Here is a 15,367-nt window from a genome sequence, read left to right on the forward strand (position 1 = left end):
ATAGTCTATGGGGCTGCGACTTTGCATGAAAGTCTATGGGACACGATTTTGTATTGAAGTCACTAGGGGGCGTTTTTGCATTAACGTGTATGGGGACTCAATATTACATAAAAGTCTATGGGATGCGACTTTGCATTGAAGTCACTAGGGGGGCATTTTTGCATTGAAGTCTATGGGGACATTATTTTACATTAAAGTCTATGGGATGCGATTTTGCATTGAAGTCACTAGGGGACGTTTTTGCATTAAAGTCTATGGGGATGTGATTTTGCATGAAAGTCTCTGGAATGCGATTTTGCATTAAAGTCACTAGGGGGCATTTTTGCATTAAAGTCTATAGGGAAGCAATTTTGCATTAAAGTCTATGGGACACGATTTTGTATTGAGGTCACTAGAGGATGTTTTTGCATTAAAGTCTATAGGGATGACGCTTTGCATGAAGGTCAATGGTATACAGCTTTGCATGTGAGTTGCCTTGACACATTTATTTTATAATAAAAACAGAGAAGCCATTATCGGTACCTTTTTTCTTGTTGGCAAAATACTGATAACACTATTTTCGGCCAATACGTTTCAGCCACTGATAAATCGGTGCATCCCTAATATATATTTTTTAACAAAATAATGATTGATTGGATCATATTTGGAGAGGGTAATCTTTTTTCTGCTTTCTAATGTCCACAACTGATAAATCTGGAAACTTTGCAAGAAACATCTTGACTATTGTTACTATCTAGTAACAAGCTTGTGCCTACTAGTGGTACTATTCTATTAAACTAGGCATAATGGTGCGTTCACACCAGCAAACGCTGGTGAGCTGTGAAGGGAGTGGTGCTAGTACACAGTAAATGACAGATCATTCTGTTTTTTTTTTCATTTTTTTAAAACGTTATGTGCTGAAAAATGTACAATATGACCTTCAGTTTAAAACAAGAGAAAAATGCCATACAAACCAATCCCACTACCCTCTAGGAAGATTTATGTCCAAAAAAATGTCCAAAATTCTGCAAAATTGTAATAGCTGCAAATGGAGGATTATTTGATGCCTGTAAAGTTCTAGGATTAGAACAGGTATCTGCTATGGTTGTGAGTAAAAAAATAGATCGCTATTAAAGCTGTAGTAAACCACCTAAAAAAAATTTCCCTTGCAAAATAATGTCATAATGTGCTAGAATGCAATACATACTAGCACATTATGAAAGATTGAACTTAGAACGAAGCCCTTCAGCAGCGTGCTGTCATTGCTGTAGAAGTTTCCAACTTCACCCGGTCTTCCTTCCGGGTTCGCGGGCTCTGGCCACTTGATTGGCTGAGCCGCAAAGACCTCACTCCAGCACATGTGCTCTGGAGTCTCGGGTGTGGCACAGAGCTCACAGCATGGATATGCAAGAAGGGGTGGACTGACAACTCATGGGGCCCCCGGGCAATAGGGGGTCATGGGGCCCCTGTGTCCTTGCCCAAACTCAAAAACGCCTATGAAAAAGAAACCAGGGGCATCTCATGGGGCCCCCTACTGACCCCGGGCCCTCGGGCAGTGCCCAAGTTTCCAAATGGTCAGTCCCCCCGTGCAAGAAGTATGGTATGTGTATTTTTTTTAAAATCATACTTACCTAGTTGGATACGCATTGATCCGATGCTGCATCTGTCCTGCACTGCCTACGCATGAGAACTCAGCAATTACATGACCACTGATCGCTGAGTTCTCACAGTCTCTGTGAGCAGAGAGCGGTGACTTTCAGTCACCGCTCTCTGCCCCCTGGAGTGCTGGGCTGTGGAGGTAGAGGGAGTATCACTGAGAGGCTGAGCCAGGTGCTGCTCCAGACTGGGGTGGATCCTGACTTTAAAGTCGGGATCCGTCCCCAGCCTGGACAAGCTGAGTGATGTCAGCCGACAGTGGATTTAAGCCCTCTGTCAGCTCAAAACAGGTCACAGGAGTGCAGAATGCATTGCACTCCTGTGATCCACAGGAGAAGTACAGCCAAAAGAGCCTTAGCTGTACTTATCCCTTAAAGTGGATCTCCACCCAAAAGGGGAAGTTCCGCTTTAAGTCTTTGTCCCCTGCTCCCCATTAAGGATTGGCACCTTTGGGGAGCGGGTACCCCAAATTGACAGGTACCCACTCCCACTGTGAACACCTAGTGAATCGGAAGCAGAGGTTGTCCTGCCCCCCTCCCTCCCCATAGTCTTGTGGGACATGTGACAGGTCCCAGAAGACTACGGGGCCATTCACAAAGTGCAGCACTTCTCATGCATGCGCAGTGGGCACCCGGCTGTGAAGCCGCAAGCTGTCACAGCCGGTTGCCCACACTGAAGTCAGGGAGAGAAGACGGCCGCTGAAACTAGCTGGGGTGAGGACACCGCTGGACCGAGGGACAGGTAAGTGGCTGTATTTTAAAAGTCAGCAGCTACAGTTTTTTGTAGCTGCTGACTTTTATGGGGGGTTTTTTCAGGTGGAACTCCACTTTAAACTTTTCCCCATACATAGCGTGTTTTCTTTTCACATAGAAAACTTGCGTCCATATATTTGCATAACAATGTAAACATATCCCATAATTTAATCTGTTTCTGTATTTTAAAATGCATAATACTGAGGGTAGGTAAACATTTTTTCATGCTAATTCGCTACTGTGAATTTTAACACTTCAACATGTTGATTACAAAAATGCGTTGCCCAGAAGTAAAATGGCGGCAGATGAATCAGGAGGCTTCTTACTAATTCCTTTTCCGCTTTCAGGAGCCAATCAGAAACCGGCATTGCGGATGTGCACATTTCAAACTTGTGGCTTCCAGTGTTGTACGGTGCCGGAGCTGGGAGTGTGTACCGGAGCAGAGCGCGGATTGTACTCCGTTATCGGAGGGCGTCTGGCGGCAAGAGGGCAGGAACGGCGGCCGGGACTGACAGGTGTGTGACACCGAGCTCTTCTACCGGGAATGACACACCCTCCCTGGAGGCTCGTCTGCTCGAGGCACGGGGGCTGTCATTACTAGAGGATGCAGCACATTGAACATCGCACGACCATTGATCTCTACATACACAAAGCTGAGGATGGAGGGCTCCGGCCTGTGCTGGTGTTAGGGGTGGCAGGACACCATGTATCCCCTCCCCCATCCACAAATAAGTCTTCTCTACACTACAAAGACTCTCCATGTACATGTGTCCCTTCTGTGTGGTTTAGGGGAGATCTAATCTGTACAGCACATCTCAAACTATATATATATATAATGATTTTGAGAGTATGTGGAAGTGCTAGAACCCCTGTCAGGTTTTTGCTGCCTCTATCTCTACTGGGTAGATTCATACGTGTGTACAATACTCCATAATTGATCTGTGAGCCCATAGACACTGCTCTGTATTGGGCGGCATCCCAGGACCTGTGTATGGAGCATATTTTACAATGTGCTAATGTTTACATGTCTACGGCGCAAAACTTGGGTCCTAGCAACCTGTAGTGTACATTGTGCCATTCACTGTCTGCATGGAGACCAGCGATCTCCAAACTGCGGCCCTTTGCTTGCCACTATCTGGCCCTCGGGGGACTATTCCTCCCACTGACACCGACAGGGAGGCACCATTTCTTACAGTGGCACCAACAATTAGGCACTATTCCTCCCACTGACACCAATGATGAGGCACTATTCCTCCCACTGACACCAATGATGGGGCACTATTCCTCCCACTGACACCAATGATGGGGCACTATTCCTCCCACTGACACCAATGATGGGGCACTATTCCTCCCACTGACACCAATGATGGGGCACTATTCCTCCCACTGACACCAATGATGGGGCACTATTCCTCCCACTGACACCAATGATGGGGCACTATTCCTCCCACTGACACCAATGATGGGGCACTATTCCTCCCACTGACACCAATGATGGGGCACTATTCCTCCCACTGACACCAATGATGGGGCACTATTCCTCCCACTGACACCAATGATGGGGCACTATTCCACCCACTGACACCAATGATGGGGCACTATTCCACCCACTGACACCAATGATGGGGCACTATTCCACCCACTGACACCAGCGATGGGGCACTATTCCACCCACTGACACCAGCGATGGGGCACTATTCCACCCACTGACACCAGCGATGGGGCACTATTCCACCCACTGACACCAGCGATGGGGCACTATTCCACCCACTGACACCAGCGATGGGGCACTATTCCACCCACTGACACCAGCGATGGGGCACTATTCCACCCACTGACACCAGCGATGGGGCACTATTCCACCCACTGACACCAGCGATGGGGCACTATTCCAAACATTGACACCAGCGATGGGGCACTATTCCACCCATTGACACCAGCGATGGGGCACTATTCCACCCATTGACACCAGCGATGGGGCACTATTCCACCCATTGACACCAGCGATGGGGCACTATTCCACCCATTGACACCAGCGATGGGGCACTATTCCACCCATTGACACCAGCGATGGGGCACTATTCCACCCATTGACACCAGCGATGGGGCACTATTCCACCCATTGACACCAGCGATGGGGCACTATTCCACCCATTGACACCAGCGATGGGGCACTATTCCACCCACTGACACCAGCGATGGGGCACTATTCCACCCACTGACACCAGCGATGGGGCACTATTCCACCCACTGACACCAGCGATGGGGCACTATTCCACCCACTGACACCAGCGATGGGGCACTATTCCACCCACTGACACCAGCGATGGGGCACTATTCCACCCACTGACACCAGCGATGGGGCACTATTCCACCCACTGACACCAGCGATGGGGCACTATTCCACCCACTGACACCAGCGATGGGGCACTATTCCACCCACTGACACCAGCGATGGGGCACTATTCCACCCACTGACACCAGCGATGGGGCACTATTCCACCCACTGACACCAGCGATGGGGCACTATTCCACCCACTGACACCAGCGATGGGGCACTATTCCACCCACTGACACCAGCGATGGGGCACTATTCCACCCACTGACACCAGCGATGGGGCACTATTCCACCCACTGACACCAGCGATGGGGCACTATTCCACCCACTGACACCAGCGATGGGGCACTATTCCACCCACTGACACCAGCGATGGGGCACTATTCCACCCACTGACACCAGCGATGGGGCACTATTCCACCCACTGACACCAGCGATGGGGCACTATTCCACCCACTGACACCAGCGATGGGGCACTATTCCACCCACTGACACCAGCGATGGGGCACTATTCCACCCACTGACACCAGCGATGGGGCACTATTCCACCAGCGATGGGGCACTATTCCACCCACTGACACCAGCGATGGGGCACTATTCCACCCACTGACACCAGCGATGGGGCACTATTCCACCAGCGATGGGGCACTATTCCACCCACTGACACCAGCGATGGGGCACTATTCCACCCACTGACACCAGCGATGGGGCACTATTACTCCTTCCACTGACTACAAGCACTTTAATTTTTTTTTTTTACTCCCAGTTTCTCTGGGACATTTTCTACTCCCACTGGCCATTTTCTACTCCCTGCATGGCTGCACTGTTAAACTTACAGCTAGTACAGGTGGAACATGTAACATGATCCCAAAGGTGAACTTGTCCTTTAAAAAAAACCAAAGTCCTAAACTTCTCTTTTAAAGCCCATCTCTGGGCAAAAAAGAAAGTTTTCCCATGCCATGGGGCTGTGCCTGCAAAACTACTCATTTTTGTCTAGATTAGAGGAGAAAGCATATACTCACCCAAGCCTTTGATCCTCCATAAATCGCTGCTCCCCCCAGGTCCAGCAGTGGACCATTCCTGGTCTATTGAGTCTGCTCTGGGTGTGATGACGTCAGGAACAGTCCACAACTTAAGACTGATAGAATGTAGGGATGCCGGACTGGCCTTGTGCTGGGAAGATCAGAGGATTAGGTAAATGTATCTCCTCTCCCCTAAACAAAAATAAAGCAGTTAACCCATACAGTTCAGGCAACAGCCCCACAGCATGGGAAAACTTTTTTTTTTTTTTTTGTCCAGAGATGAGCTTTAACATAGTACCTGCATATAGTGCACAGGCAGGTTTTACATCACTTCCAATAAGATTCTACACAGAAAAACATCCTGTGTGCTTGAGGGCTAGGGGCCCATTCACACCAGTGGGTATGTGTTATGCTCTGTACAAACTCTAGAGGTGTGATGTCTGGTTTTTTTTTTCTGTTTTGTTTATAATTGAAATATCATACAAAATGACATTTCATGTAACTGTTTGCAGCGGACATCGCTGGACTTTCGGTGGTTATACTGGGATAATGCCTTCAGCTGCAAGCATCATCCCAGTATTTTTTTCAGCTGGTGGTCGGCTTTCCTTTCTTCCTATTTTGTAAGCATTGAGAGGGGAATCATTCCCCTCCCCCTTCTGTGTCTCTCTGGGGCTCTCCCATCCAACTCCAAGACCTGAGTGGTCGCTGCCTGACCATAGAGCTGATCGGAGACCGGAATGGCTCTGATCATCTCTGTGGTCTTAGAAATCGGAAGCGATGAGCATTTCATCACTTCTGTTTTTTTGGTTATAAACAAACCCTCCCTTAGGGGTTATTAAAAAAGCATCGGAACTTGCCAATCTTGGTATGGTCCAAAACTTCTAAGAGGAGAGATTTGGGTTCTAATAGACTCACTAAAGAGTACCCGTTACTGCCTATTGCTTTCACTGGGGATATTTATATTTCATATGATAACAATAAGAAATTAAAGGGACAGTGTAAAAATAAAATACATTAAAATGCCCCCGCAGTCGCACGCGTTGGTTCCACATGCATATGCAAACAGCGATCATGCTACATGTGAGGTATCACCTGCTAATGTCAAATTGAGGGCAGTAATTCTAGCACCAGACCACCTGTGGAATTCTAAAGCGTTAACCTGTAAAGGTTTTTAAAGTGTCGCCTATGGATAATAAAATTTACATAGTTTGTCGCCGTTGCACGGGCATGCACAATTTTGAAGCGTGACATTTTTAGTATCTATTTACTTGGAGTAACAATATCTATTATATGTTACCAAAACAATTGGACATCATATTGTGTTTTTATGCATTAAACTTCTTAGAAAAAAAAAATTACACTTGAAAAACTGCTGTACAAATCACATGTGAAAAAATAATTGCATTGACCGCCGTTTTATTCTCTAGGGCCTTTGCTAAAATATATGTATATAATATTTGGGGATCCTGAGTAATTTTCTAGAAAACAATACTGATTTTTACTTGTACAGTGTCAGAAAAGGGCTGGTCCTAAAGTGGTGACCTTTAAGCACCACAGCAAGTTATGATGCATAATAAAGTGCACTGCAACACGTGCTATGTAACAACGCATCCTGTTCTACTTTTTTCCTGCACACATCAACGCAGCACAGTGTTATGACTTGGAACAATAGGATGCAGTGGGAAAAATAATTATTTGATCCCCTGCAGATTTTCTAAGTTTCCCACTTATAAATTAATGAAGGGTCTGTAATTTTTTTTTTATCATAGGTGTATTTTAATTTGTAGAGACAGAATATCAACCAAAAATCCAGAAAAAAAACACGATGCAGATGTTATAAATTGAGTAGCAGTTCAGTGAGTAAAATAAGTATTTGATCCCCAAGCAAAACATGACTAAGTACTTGGTGGAGAAACCCTTGTTGACAAGCAAGCACAGAGGTAAGATGCTTCTTGTAGTTGGTTACCAGGTTTGCACACATCTCAGGATCTTCTCTAAATCCTTAAGGTTTCTTGGCTGTTGCTTGGCAACTTGAAGTTTCAGCTCCCTCCATAAATTTTCTATAAGATTAAGATCTGGAGACTGGCTAGGCCATTCCATGACCTTAATGTGTTTCTTCTTGAGCCAATCCTTTGTTGCTTTGGCGGTATGTTTTGGGTCATTGTCGTGCTGGAAGACCCATCCACGACCCATCTTGGGTGTTCTGGCTGAGAGAAGAAAGTTCTTACCCATGATTTTACAGTAGATGACCTCGTTGATTGGCCCCTGAATGCGGCAAAGTCGGCCTGTACCTTTAGCAGTTTCCACCTCTGTAGGGGTGGTGTTCTTAGGGTATAGTCAGCATTTTTTCTTCCTCCTAACACGGCGAGGCAAGTTAATGCCAAAGAGCTCAACTTTGTTACCATCTAACCACAGCACTTTCTCCCAATTCTTCTCTGAATCATTAAGATGTTAATTCGTAAACTTCGGACCGGCCTGTTCATGTGCCTTCTTGAGGAGGGGGTTCTTGCAGATGCTGTATATTTTCAGTCCATGTTGGCGTATTGTGTTACCAATGGTTTGTTTGGTGACTATGGTCCCAACTGCTTTGATATGATTCACAAGCTCCTCCTGTGTAGTTCTGGGCTGATCTCTCACTTTTCTCATGATCATCTTTACCTCATGAGGTGAAATCTTGCATGGAGCTCCAGACCGAGGGCGATTGATGGTTATTTTGTATTTCTTCCATTTGCGAATAATCGCTCCAGCAGTTGTCTCCTCACCAAACTTCTTGCGGATTGTCTTGTTGCCCATTCCAGCCTTCTGCAGGTCTACAATCTTGTTCCCGACGTCCTTTGACAGCTCTTTGGTCTTGCCCATGGTGGTGATGAGGTTTGAATGGAAGAAAGAGATTCTGTGGACAGCTGTCTTTTTATACACGCGAGTTGTCATTCTGAGCTCCTACCTAAATTGACAGGACTAATCTGTCCATATAGCCAGTCAGTGGGAGCCAGAATTATTGTTGGTTGGTAGGGGATCAAATACTTATTTTACTCACTGAACTGCAACTCAACTTATAATATTTATATTGTGAGTTTTCTGGATTTTTGGTTGATAGTCTGTCCCTATCATTTAAAATACACCTATGATAAAAATCATAGACCCTTCATTTCTTTGTAAGTGGGCAAATTTACAAAAGGGATCAAAAAAATTTTCCCACTGTATAAGGCGAATTGCCTTGTTTATGATTAGGCAGGAACACTGGCCAGCATGATCCAGCGGGGCTCACATGAACAGCTGAATGGGGCTTTTGAATGGGAATATTGTGTCACAATCTCAAGACCACCAGTTGGCTTACAGGTGTGACGCAGCCCCATTCACTTTTGGTAATGACTGCCGAATTAACCAGCAGGACAATAGCATACTATTCATTAGAGGTAAATTATTTGACTGGTTCTGCATCCCAAACAAATGTGCAGGGAGGTTTCCCGCACCGCTCCTGTGTGAAATCAGGCTATGACAAGCCTGGGTTCACACAGGAGCAGTGGGAAATCGCATGCAATTTGGACAGGAATCACATACTATACTTTGTGGTGCCATTTGCGTCCATACAGTTTGTATGAGTGCAAATTGCACCGCAAAATATCGTTGTTTTTGGGTATTGGGAGCATTTTTATGAGTATTTATGAAAATACTCTGTATCGGCGCATCCCTAGTGTTGCCATTGTAGCCAAATTTTTGACACTATAAAAAAAAAAAAAAAAAATTATATCTGGGTGCTCACTGTGTCAATAAGGGGGTCACACACAGCAAGACATAACCGTTCCAGTCATTCTGTTGGTATGCATTAAAATTTTTTTACATTGGACACATAAATTAATTATGATTTTAAATAAGAGTGAAATGTTCATTTGATTTAGATACTACTTAGATCTGGAATCATTAGGCTGGGTTTACATCCTCGCAGTGTGATGACATACGCTATATTGCTAGTATTGGGATACCCCTCCAAATCATTGGATTCAGGTGGATTCCAATCACCTCCATGGCAGGTGTATAAAATCAAGCACCTAGGCCTGCAAACTGCTTCTACAAATATTTGTGAAAGAATGGGTCACTCTCAGGAGCTTATTTAATTCAAGCGTGGTATCGTGATAGGTTGCCACCTGTGCAATAAGTCCATCCATGAAATTTCCTTTCTATTAAACATTCCATGGTCAACTGTTAGTGGTATTATACCAAAGTGGAAGCAACAGGGAACAGCAGCTACTTAGCCACGAAGTGGTAGGCCATGAAGAATGACAGAGCGGGCTCAGCACATGCTGAAGTGTGCAGAAGTCGCCAACTGTCTGCAGAATCAAAAGCTAAAGACCTCCAATTTTCGTGTGGCCTTCAGATTAGGACAACAGTGCTTAGAGAGCTTCATGGAATGGGTTTGCATGGCTGAGCAGCTGCATCCAAGCCTTACATCACCAAGTGCAATGCAAAGTGTCGGATGCAGTGGTGTAAAGCATGCTTCCACTGAACTCAAGAGCAGTGGAGACATGTTCTCTGGAGTGACAAATCATGCCTCTGTCTGACAATCCGATGGACATGTCTGGGTTTGGTGGTTACCATAACAGCACTTGCCTGACTGCATTGTGCCAAGTATAAAGTTTGGTGGAGGGGGGATTATGATGTGTTGCTTTTTAGGAGTTGGGCCTGGCCCCTTAGTTCAATTGAAGGGAACTCTTAAGGCATCCCAAGACATTTTGGACAATTTCATGCTCCCAACTTTGTGGGAACAGTTTGGGGATGGCCCTTTGTTTCAACGTGACTGCGCACCAGTGCACAAAGCAAGGTCCATAAGAGCATGGATGAGTGAGTTTGGGGTGGAGGAACTTGACTGGCCTGCACAGTCCTGACCTCAACCTGATGGAACACCTTTAGGATGAATTAGAGCGGAGACTGGGATCCAGGCCTTCTCTTCTGACATAAATGCCTGACCTCACAAATGCGCTTCTGGAAAAATGGCCAAACATTCCCATAGACACAACCTTGTGGACAGCCTTCCCATAAGAGTTGAAGCTGTTATAGCTGCAAAGGGTGGGCCAACTCAATATTGAACCCTATGGACTAAGACTGGGATGCCATTAAAGTTCATGTGCTTGTAAAGGCAGGCGTCCCAATACATTTGGCAATATAGTGTATGTTGTGTTTTGGTTTGCTGCAGTGCCAATAATTTTGAATGGCATGCCAGCACACTAAGACATTCAAAATGATCTTCCTTAATGCAACGCATGTTAACATACAATGTAATTCTTGTCGGCATCCATGAAAAATGGAGAACCCGGCCTTACAGTTTTGCTTGTATGGATTTAAATTAAAATTCCAAACTTTTTTTCATACCTGATATGAAGTCCCCCCATGTATACCATGGTACTGTTTTGTAATTGTTTAAAAATGAGTACATATAGTAACATCTGTTTTGGTGTTAACTGGACAAATGTCAAAACAAAAGCTCTATCTGGACCTTGACTCTTAAAGCACTTCTGGTTCCTAGCTAAATGTTATGAGAGCGATTCTGTTATAACCCCTCCCACGTTATGCAGCTGTAAAAAGTCTAACATTTTGATTAGAAATTATAGTTACCATGATGTCTTTGTTCAGTCTAGAATCGATCACAAAATGGGTGACGAAGATATAAGCGAGAGGAAATTGAAAATTGCATCGATCCTGGACAGAGTTAAAAAACTTAAGAAGAATGAAGATACTTTAAAGTATAGCAGTGAAGATAATTGGACAGGTGAACTGATCTTCACAAAATCATCTGCTGATACAACAGGTAAGAATCAGGTGCTGTTTTGTTACAAACTGGAGGGTCAATATCCTTCCTCCTCTCTTGTGGTGTGTTGTATTTTTATTTTTTTTTTTTGTATATAGAACAGGGAATACAGTTGTCATTTTAGTCTTGCTAGCAAAGCTATACTGTAGGCAGTCCTCATGGTGATCTAGATCAGGGGTCTACAAACTTTCTAAACAGAGGGTCAGTTTACTGTCTTTTAGATTCTGAGGGGGCCGGACGGTGGCCAGTGAGAGTAGTTGGGGTCAGTGGTAAGAACAGTTCCCTATTGTTGGTATCGGTGACAGGAATTATGCCTCGTTGTTGGTGTCAGAGGGAGGGACAGTGCCTTGTATCAGTGGGAGGAATAGTATCCCAAGGGCCGGATAAAGGCAAGCAAAGGGCCACATCCAGCTCCTGGGTTGCAGTTTGGAGACCACTGATCTAAATCATCCCTTGTACATTTGCTGAATGCAGTTCAGTAGTGTGTTAAAAAGGTGCATAGATATACCGCACAATTAATAAAAGCATGTTGTGCCTTTTTCATTTTAGAACTGTGGCCCCGTTCACACCTGAGCAATTTGTAGCTCAAAGCTCCAAAATGCTTGAGGAGCAAAAATAAGTTCTCAGTGGAGATGGTTCACATCTTCACTCCAAGCCGCCTGAAGCTCAGACAAGTTCTGGAGCTTTTTTTGTAGCTCAAATTGGGAAGAATTGCGCATTTTTATTTCCATAGAAATGCGTGAAGTGCCTTTTATGAGTATTTTCGTGAGATTTTTCAGCTCAAATGAAAAAAAAAAATAGTAATGTATGAATAAATGTAAAAAAATAGTAATTATACAAATAAACATCATCATTAATAAAATAAATGAATGTTTTAAATAATGTCTCCTTAACCTTAACTCCCTAACCCAAACAAAACAAAATTATTTATTTTGTTTTAGGGTGTTTATTATTATTTTTATGTTATTCTTTTAACTGCTTCCCGCCTGCTCACCCGCAATGTACTGTGGTAGGGCAGCTACAGGCAAAGTGATGTACCCACTGCTCCCCCGCAACTGCTGTGTCGGGCGGACACAGCGGAGTGAAGATCCCGATGAACTGGACCCGGTGATCATGTGATCGCTATGCGTTCACATGATCACAATGTAAGCAAAGCTGTTATGAATCAATCTCATTCATAACGGCTCTGCTTCTCCTAGTGAGCTGTGATTGTCCCACAGCTGTCACATGATACATGGGGTCAATCACAGCACCCTGTACCACGTGACCAGCTCCAACCAATCACAGATCACTATCTTGAGCTGTCAAAAACCTAACTCATTCATGAAAGTTAATGACTGAGGTAGGTTCATGGCAGCAAGCTTTGCATTGTAGGAGAAATGATCTTTATTTCTCTTGCAAAGCAAAGTGTATAAAAAAAAAATCTCTGATCACCCCCCACAGTAGTACAATGTTACTATGATAACATTGTACTATTCTGATAAAAGTATAACAAATGAATGTTAGAAAATTTAATAAATACCATATTGAAAATTTAGGGCATGAACACGCCTTTTTTTTTATAACAAAAAGTGAAAAATATAGGGTTTTCTTAATTTTCGGTCTTTTTTTGTTTATAGCACAAAAAGTGAAAACCACAAAGGTGATCAAATACCACTAAAAGAAAGCTCTATTTATGTAAAAAAAAAAAAAAAAGACATAAATTTCGTTTGGGTAAATCATTGCATGACCGTGCAATTACCAGTTGAAATAGCGCAGTGCCGAACAGCAAAAAAATGGCCTGGTCAGGAAGGGGGGTAAATCCTCTGGAGGCAAAGTGGTTAAGGTTAGAGGTTAATATAGCATAGTATTCATTTTCTGTACTTGATTATTTTTGTGTATTTATTTTATATTTACTTATTCATTTATTATTAACCCTCTAACAAAAAAAAAAGGAATAAATAAGACAAAATATTAACCCCTACACAAAACCCTAATTCTGACGCTAACCTAACCCTAACGCTAATCCCTTGTCCTAACAAAAAATAAATAAAGGCTAAAAACAAGTATTTCTCTAATAGCTAATAAAAAAAAAAAAGCCAAAGCTTAAAAATGTTGTATAAAATCTTGCAAAATACGCACAAAAATCATTCAAATTCACTTCGCTCAAGTGTGAATGCAGCCTAATTGCCTGCAATGTTGTGGTGGTTGGTACTTTTTGATATTTTAAAAGCGCAAGCAGAAGAGGGCAACCACTTCAAACAACTATTTCACTAAAAGGAACAACTATCGCCATATGTTTTCTTTTTTTTTTTTTTCCTATTACACTGGATTTTGTTCAGAAAACCTATTCACCTGCCCTACAAATTCAGCTTTATTCTGCTGTGATTTGCCGATCCTGTGCTGTCACCTACCCTTGCCAAATCGCCTGGAGCCGACTGTCTCTTCTGAGTTTTTGCAGCTAGCCCCCCAATGTCACACTGCCATTTGTGTGTCCCTGCTCCTCCTGCCACCTGGGATAGGTGTGGGGGATATCCCAGGAGCTTGTAGTTGTAGGATATTACATTCTTGCCTAGGCAGAGGGTGGGCCAGGAGGAACAAAGTTATTATTTTTTTTTTCTCCCCCCCTCCATGTTGCAGGGGTGTGGATTGATCATAGTTTCATGCTGTCATTCGTTGCCCTGCATACACAGCCTATAGTAGAGAAAATCTTCAAATTCTTGTGTCAGCAGTTTCAATATTCCCTGGATCAATTTTACCTATAAATGTTAGTATCCAGTTATATTCTGTGTATCTAGGGAAGAATCCAGGACTTTTTTAAAGCAATCCACTGAGCTGGCCAGAATCAACTCTTGAGGGAGTCTGTTCCACATTTTCACAACTCTCACTGTGAAGAAACCTTTCCATTTTTGGAGATTAAATTTATTTTCCTCCAGACGTAAAGAGTGCCCCCTTGTCCTCTGTGATGACCTCAAGGTGAATAACTCTACACCAAGTTCACTATATGAACCACTGATGTATTATACATGTTGCTCATATCCCCCCTTAATCTCCTCTTCTCAAGAGAGAATAAATTCAGTTCCTCTAATCTTTCCTCATAGCTGAGCTCCTCCATGCCTCGTATCAGTTTGGTTGCCCTTCTCTGTACTTTCTCTAGTTCCCCTTTTTGTGAATTGATGCCCAAAACTGAACTGCATATTCCAGATGAGGTGTTACTAATGACTTGTACAGGGGTAATATGATATCGCTCTCTCTGGAGTCTATACCTCTTTTAATACAAGAGGATTTTGCTCGCTTTAGAAACCGCAGCTTGGCATTGCATGCCATTATTAAGCTTAGTGATCTACCAGAACTCCCAGATCCTTCACCACCATTGATTCCCCCAGTTGTACCCCCCTAGTATGTATGATGCATACCTACTCTTAGCCCTCAAGTGCATAACCTTACATTTATCAACATTAAACCTCATTTGCCACATAGTTGCCCAATTAAACAGTGCATTGAGGTCAGCTTGTAAGTTGAAGACATCCTGTAAGGACGTTATTCCACTGCACAGCTTGGTGTCATCTGCAAATACTGAAATGGGATTTATAATCCCAGACCCTATAACGTTTATAAATATATTAAAAAGTAAGGGTCCCAACACTGAACCCTGGGGTACACCACTAACAACCCTAGACCATGCAGAGTATGAATCATTAACCACTACTCTCTGAATACGATCTTTTAGCCAGTTTTCTATCCATTTACATACTGATTTTCCAAGCGCATAGACTTTACCTTACACATTAACCATATGTGGGGAGCTGTGTCAAACACTTTTGCAAAATCCAAGTAT

General features: G+C 43.7%; 1 protein-coding gene across 2 annotated transcripts in view; it reads left to right on the forward strand.

The window, feature by feature from the left end:
* Positions 1–2,754: 2,754 nt before the first annotated feature.
* TTK (TTK protein kinase) overlaps positions 2,755–15,367 on the forward strand; it is an 80,338-nt gene continuing 67,725 nt past the window's right edge. The window contains exons 1-2 of one of the 2 annotated variants that reach the window (XM_089655346.1): positions 2,755–2,902; positions 11,376–11,550. In XM_089655346.1, the coding sequence (XP_089511472.1) occupies positions 11,394–11,550 (157 nt within the window). In that variant the 5' untranslated portion in view covers positions 2,755–2,902; positions 11,376–11,393. The remainder of the gene's footprint in view (positions 2,903–11,375; positions 11,551–15,367) is intronic. The other variant, XM_089655347.1, reaches the window with a different exon arrangement.

Source organism: Staurois parvus, unplaced genomic scaffold, assembly GCF_062004578.1.
Source record: "Staurois parvus isolate SC_StPar_1 unplaced genomic scaffold, SC_StPar_1.0 ptg000834l, whole genome shotgun sequence".
NCBI classification, from domain to species: Eukaryota; Metazoa; Chordata; class Amphibia; order Anura; family Ranidae; genus Staurois; species Staurois parvus.